This window comes from Haliotis rubra, unplaced genomic scaffold (genome assembly GCF_003918875.1).
Source record: "Haliotis rubra isolate DU_JTF1 unplaced genomic scaffold, ASM391887v1 Scf245, whole genome shotgun sequence".
Classification (NCBI taxonomy): Eukaryota; Metazoa; Mollusca; class Gastropoda; order Lepetellida; family Haliotidae; genus Haliotis; species Haliotis rubra.
In genome coordinates, this window is record NW_025766503.1 from 1,229,804 (window position 1) to 1,237,217 (window position 7,414).

Here is a 7,414-nt window from a genome sequence, read left to right on the forward strand (position 1 = left end):
CGAGGGGATCGTCTTGGTGAACGTCCTGACGATCTGCGTCTATGGGTTGACCTTCGCGGAGATCTGTGAGGTGAATGTTGATAGCTTCGCGAAGCTCTTGTGGAATCCCTCGATGTCCTTCTGGACGAAGATGATTTGGAGCCTGATAAAGGTGCCCTTCGCGAAGCTTCCTCTGCATCCGGTCCTGGGGAACGGCGACTTGACCTTCGCGAAGGCTTTCGTGAAGTCTGGTGGTCTGAGTCCGCATCTAAGGATGAAGCCGAGGTAGGTGATGATCTATCCCGCCTTCGCGAAGGCCTTCGCGAAGGCTGTACATCTGGGTCCTTCGTCGAGGTGGTCTGTGACTTCCTTCGCGAAGGTGGCTTCGTCGTGGCCGCTACGTTGACGGGGGGTCCCTCTGGGGTGTCGTCTGCGTTGGAGCCTTCGCGAAGGCTCAGGCCCTGGGCTGGTTGTTTCTCCAGTCTGTAGTGGTCCTCCATCATGATCATGATTTGCCGCATCAGTTCATCTGGGACGGTCTGCGACGATGTAGTCGGTGCCCTCTCTGCGATGTTAGCGGCGGGGCCCTCAGGGAGATCGTCCGACATCGGTGTAGACACATCAGGCTGCATGGCGATCTCTGCTGACGTCACTGTAGCTGTCACCGGTCGTTTCTTGTGGCGTAGGTCGGGGATGATGATCGGCTGATCATCGTAGAGGCCCAGTTCGGCGGCTGGAACGATCTCGGCTGAGAAGGTTCTTGACGACTTCGTAGACTTTCCCTTGGAGGTAGATGCTGCCCTGGGGGTATGGAGTCTGCGTTGAGTAGACGTCGAGGCCCTCTTAGACTTTGGCTGCGATGATGGGATGTCTGGGGAAGCAGGACGCTTCTTGGAGGCGGCGGACTGCATCCCACGCGCCCCTCCTCCGAGGGAAACTCTAGCGGAACACCAGACGGGAGGGGGTCGACCAACAGCAGCTGACTGGCTAGGGGTTCCGATGTATCGGCCATGTCTAACCCTTGTTTGCGTGACCTATCTGCTGCACGTCTCAAGACGCAAAGATGATATTTATTAAAAGCAGAATTAGATAGATTAATGCAGTAACTGCAACGTGAATCAAACGCACAAGGCGTAGAACAACTAGGGCATATTACATGCGGGTCAGCAGCAGAAAAACGTAATCTACAAATAGTACAGATTTTCATCAACGTAAAACTAGCTGAACAATCACGAACTCCCGTGAATAAACAGTAGAAATACGAGTAATTATCAATACATATTAATGAAGGATACTAGCTATACCTCTATAGTAACCTATAGGAGGTAACTAACTAAGAATAACCAAAGGATATAGTGTGTAAGGAGACACAGGCGCTCTCACATCCTGCTCACTGGGCGAAGAAGGAGAGAGTGAAGCATGAGGCCAGAAGGTGGCGCCTCCTTTCCCGCGCAGGGGCAAAGGGAGGCAACTCTTGGTGAGTACTAATTAGTGACTTTACATTGAAGGGAGCTTCAATTAAGGAGATACAAGTGTTCCACTATGTTCGCAAGAAGAAGACAAGCAAAAGAGCATGAGTCAGGATAAGGACTGACTGACTGACTGAGTTTAGTTTTACGCCGCTTTTAGCAATATTCCAGCAATATCACGGCGGGGGACACCAGAAATGGGCTTAACACATTGTGCCCATGTGGGGAATCGAACCCGGGCCTTCGGCGTGACGAGCCAACGCTTTAACCACTAGGCTACCCCACCGCCGTCAGGATAAGGAAAAATATATATCTTTGAATACAAGTGAATATGAATACTTTATGTTTAATATCAAGAAATTATAATAAAAAACATGTCATGTAATTACTTAAGTTGAAACATTTGATTAATACCTTCTACAAAGCAAAAAGAGCTATACATTGTAAACAATGCTACTTATCGTCTTGTAACAGAGCCGAAAGGGGCTTCAGCAAGATAACACAAGTGGCTTGGATATATTCCATTTTGCCTACCTTTCTTTTCTTGAAAATAGTTGAACAAGAAACTATTTGAAAGGAAAAACTCTCTGAACAATATTTGCAATTATTTGATTCTAGTAACCATGAATAATGAATTGAAGGGGCATGGTTTGATTCACCAAATACACGAGTGAATCTTAACAGGACTAGTATTTAACTATCACCAAAAAAATAAAAAATAAAACATACAAATTTAGTCCAGTGCCCTTAAACAGACAACAGAAAATGGTTTCTCTAATCTCAGATCATGGTTTAGAAACTAACACCAGTCTGACAGAAAGACACTGACAAGTACAATATTGGAAGGAAGTGACACCTCCATATGGATTACTGATGCTATCATTATTATGCTTGCTAGCATTGCAGCAAGTTCAGGCAGATGACGACATAGTGAATATTTTTTTATGATCAGTAAAATGAATCAATTAATCTTGCATGTTCTCAGTTCAGAACATGCCTCAGGTTTCCAGGCATGATATCAACAGAATTGTTCCTCAATCATCAATTGATGTATAACATATAAAAAACGAAATTTTCATTTGTGGAACATTTTATGAAAACATCCTGACAATTGTCACAGGTCATTTTCAGCAGCAGAAAATGGTACAAAAATGTATATATATCCCAAGGAAGACTCTCTTCAAAGAATTGAAAACCCCTTCAGATTGGGCTACATTTTTTCATTTTCAGTTATGAGTATTGTTCCAACAAAAAATGTCAAGTGAGCAGGATAAGGAGGTTAATGTCAAATGTTCTGGCTACAGGAAACTGTCTTGAAATTCATTACACTTTGTCAGTAATGGCTTAAACCCTGTGGCATCAGCAGCCACGATTATGCCTTTCTCGTTCTTTTCTGTGATCCCATACAATGTTCCCTCGCATATTTTTCTGTGACCCACATTTTCATGCGTACTTGTGACATCAAAGAATGATGCTTGAAGTTATTCACTCAATACTGTCCCATTCCTCACAGCTTGGCATCTTGTGGATCACTGTAATAATTTGTATGGGACGTAAACATTCATAGACACAATGCCTACCTTTTAGGTGTCTGTCATATAGCTCAACCTTTCTGTCCATTTGCGTAACGCCTGATACACAACTTAGAAATTTGAACTAAATTTAACAATGAGGCCGTTGCTCAATCAATCAGTACATATGTGACCTACAGCATAGATCACCTTCAGAAGGATTTGTGGGACTGTATTCTGAAGGGGTTCCAAAATATATAACAGTCTTTAGTTATGTTCTGAAAACCAAACCTCAAGGGAACCCAAGTCTAACTTATGGCATCTCATGGTTAGACTCATGGCTTGTCTCACATTTCTGCAATTTTTAGTTAAAAAATAATATACAGAGTTATGCTCTGAAACTAAAGCACAGGTGATGGGGCAGGTTTAGGTCTAGGATCAGAGTTGTTGAGGGTCTGGCGGATGGTTTTGGAAATTAGGTGGGCAGGGTAATTGTTGAGGGAAGTTAAAGCTTTCTTCAGATAGTTCAGTTCACTGCTGAGGGTGTCTGGATAGCAAATGGATTTGGCACGTTGGGTGAGGGTGGCAACTCCGATCCTAGACACAAACCTGCCCCATCACCCATCAGAATCACCATATCCTATCAAGGCCCTGTCACTCATCAGATTCCCTGCCCCATCCAGAACAAATCAAACATTGATGACACATTCTCTAGCGGCAAAACCATCAAGACCATCAAGCCAATGGCAGAGGCCCCAGCAGCGCTAGCCCCAAACCCAGAGGATGTATATACCAGATCCCCTGCAACTGTGGTCACCAATACCTCGAAGAAACCCTCAGACCCCTTAACACCAGACTCAAAGAACACCTGTACTCTGTCAACAAACTAGACTTGAAATCTGCCATCTCTGAATACATCTTCAAGAACTAAGATCACATCAGGCCAAATAAAAATAATGTTGTGGTTCCGATTACACCTCTTTAAAATTTAGGGTAGGTATGATTTTTTTTTTTACATATTCTTTTAGAAGGAAAGTACAAACTAATAACACATGTATCAATGTGTAACTGTTTATTCAATCAAGCTTGCGGGCAATCATGTTGACTTTCTCTATCAAAATGACCGATATCTGTCGGTGCCGGGAAAAAACAATGGTATCTGAAAGCTTATTTTATTCAGTCCGCTTAGAAAAAATAGGGTCGGCACCAGAAATCAAGGGTCGGTTGGGTAATTGGAACCACAACAAATATTTTTAGGCTTCATGTGGGGAGGCACCAAAGTCCTGTCCACCACCACAAACAACTGGCGACAAAGAAAACCAGTACAAGAAGCCACAGACATCAGGAGACACCTGCCAGCCATGAACCGTGACCAGGGAACCCAGCTGCCCAGTGCCTGGGACTTATTGCTTCGATCGTTGTTTGATTGTTGTCTATACTTATTAATTTATCAATCTATATCGGTGCTAATTTGTTTGTTCTGGCCTCAATTTATCAATGTCTATTGCGTTTATCTGTTACTATTACCTCCCATCTGCCCTTTGTCCATTTCCAATAATTTAATCCCTGCTTCCAGCTGTCCACTGTTCATCACCTATCAACATTATTTAACTGTTAAGTTTTGGTTTCTATTCAGCACTAATTAACTGTTAAGTGCTGGCTTACATTTGTCCTTTGCCAATCATACATCAACACCAGTTAACTGTTGGCTTCCATTATTTAGTGTGCATCTTTGTTGTCTTATTACTTTTCTTGTTCTTACATGTACATATATAATGCTCTCTGCCTCATACCATTCATTCACCCGATGAAGGAGTAATACTCTGAAACGTTGTGTTCCTCATAATAAAGAGGTTGACATCCATAAAAACTATCTTCCTTATATCTTACAGCTCAGTAATTGATCAAAAATTGATTGTAATCGTAAACCCCACCACAAGACTCATGTAGACAATAAAAAGGACACTGTTTTATGAGTCAGGAAAATGCAACTGTTTATGTCTTGATTTAAACAATACAATACAAAACATACTTTCTGAACGTTAATTTGATGGTTCATTTTTTTTATGAATATTGAATAGTCTCCAAAGTTCATCGACATTCACTGATTAATTGGCTGATATCTCAATCAATCACTCCAGCTCTAATTGACAAAGTAATGCAAAATCAATTTATTGTAATAAAAAGTGCTTCAATATAAAAAGGAACAGTGTAAAACGAAAGTGAAAATATAAGACATCAGATCAAAGCTTCATTATGATCACTTAAATTAGTAAGATCATGATACCCATTGAAGGGTTGTATCATGGCATGAAGCTTATTTTAAGACTTGGTTATTCTAGTTTTGTTGCCACATATTTCTCATGTTTTTCTGAATATGTTTTAGATCAGAACATGGAAAAGTACTGATGTATACTGACTTCTTCAGACAAGATTAAGCTGCAGAATCTGCTTTAGAATTTCCCAGAAAATAATGAATAAAAGACCTTAAGAAGAATGTAGTTTGTTAGCACTCTCCTTATTTATGTCATTTGACAATAAAACAGTAACTTAAGAAAACCCCATGTTTGGATTTATTATTGTTAACAATTGTCATATTTTAGCAAAACATCTGCAGATCTGCTACAATTGATAACACCAAGGTAAATCAAAGGCTGTCTGTTTAAAGATGTGTACATTGACACTGACATTGAATTTTGCTGTACAGAAGCAACATTTTTTTCTTAGGCATCAGAAAGCCTGCACCACAGAAAGTTCTGCATTGGGTGGGCGCAGATTTCTGGATTTCAATTAGCAGTGCGAGGAGGATCTAACTCACTGTGCCAGCTTGAACCTAAGCTTCCCTCATGATTAATCTAAGAAGCTAATAACCTGCCATGTGAGACCGCCTCTGTGGTGTAGTGGTTAGAGCGTGTGCCCGGAGACCGGAAGGTCGCAGGTTCGATTCCTGGCTGCGTCATAGCAAAAGACGTTAAAGTATGGTACTTGTTGGTCCCTGCCTGGCGCTCGGCATTAATGGGTACAACAAGGACTGGTCGGCTCAGAATCAGTATAATGTGTCTGTATGGGGTATTCATGCTGAACTGCGGCATGATATGTCAGTAAACTAGCAGTATAAAACCAACTTAAGTCTGGGCTAGTACAAGCAGCCACACATACATACAGATGCACATCATCATATGAGCGAAATAATCTTAATGGTGACGTTAAACCCCCCTTACCTGACCTCCTACCACGTGACCAAGGGTGCTATTGCAAATAACTAGTGCTTGTTTACCAAGTCATCAGCACCCAATAGATTACCTATTAGCACATGCACAGTAGCCAATTACTCTGTGACATTCCATGAAAATTCATAAAAAGATACAGAAATTCCTCAACTTGCACTGAACTTATTTGTTAAAAGCAGCTGCTTAACCACATGCTAATTCATTGCTCATCAAATGCTCATAAGGGGTGCCCAAACCAAAGGATCATAAAGGAAAGTTTGATCGGAAAGGGATACAAAAACCAAATGACCGTAATGGGGGTGTTTGATCTGGGAAGCTAAGAATAAAGTTGGGTATAACCTACCCTTATACTAACTAACCCTAAAGATCAAAGAGGCATGTGAGATCTGTGAAGCAAGGGCTTGACTCGCAGTTTGAGCGAATGAGTGCTACATTAAGCTGTCAATGCCTGCTACAGTAAAAGACAATGTGAACTTTCTAGTTGTCAAACCTGCCGAAATCTAAGGCTAGCATCCACAAGAACTTTTTACTTAAACTATAGTTACATAAAATGGTAAACTAAGTATAATAATTTAATGAAAGCGTTTCTGGTTGACGTGTTGATGAAAAGTGTAGCCAACGTTTGGGTGAGAAATCCTATTTCCATCTTCCACTAAACAGCAGGAATTTTAAGTGAAAGGAAACTTATCATTTCCTTGAAAGTTGTTGTGCCCGAGCATTAACATGTGAACGTATCAACCACACTAAATATTTCAGAGGTGCCAACAAAGAGATCAAACCTGGTACACTTCGTTCCATATCTTAGCGGAATCATAATCCAAGAACTCGTTTTCCAGTCTCGACATTATTGTCCTTGCCACGTGATTATATCAAGAAAAGAGGAACCGTTCCCACTCAGTTCGCTGACACCGGACGCTCGCTACGCCATGTCTGTACCGAGTTGAATATTCCAATTGTTTTGATTGGTGTAGGTATTTTTGGGTTATAGCTAAAACGGCACCACAGCAGAACGGCACCAAATTTGTGTGGCGAAAACGGCACCATATTGGCGAAAACGGCTCCTGATTTTTGGGCTAAAACGGCACCATATATAAAACAAAGTATGACGTTGACTCATGTTTTATTTCATTTCATTATAACATTAGCAAGATTAGCAACATATGAGTCATTCTCAAAATCCGTGCATATTTATGTCAGATGTTTGTATCCGACAAACTTAAGTCAA

At 41.4% G+C, this 7,414-nt stretch overlaps 1 protein-coding gene across 1 annotated transcript in view; it reads right to left on the bottom strand.

Annotated features, from left to right (window-relative positions):
- LOC124279026 (tyrosine-protein phosphatase non-receptor type 1-like) overlaps positions 1-7,116 on the bottom strand; it is a 44,291-nt gene extending 37,175 nt beyond the window's left edge. Inside the window, 1 exon segment of the mRNA XM_046714818.1 lies at positions 6,969-7,116. Within this exon segment, the coding sequence (XP_046570774.1) occupies positions 6,969-7,034 (66 nt within the window). The 5' untranslated portion in view covers positions 7,035-7,116.
- Between the last annotated feature and the right edge of the window lie 298 nt (positions 7,117-7,414).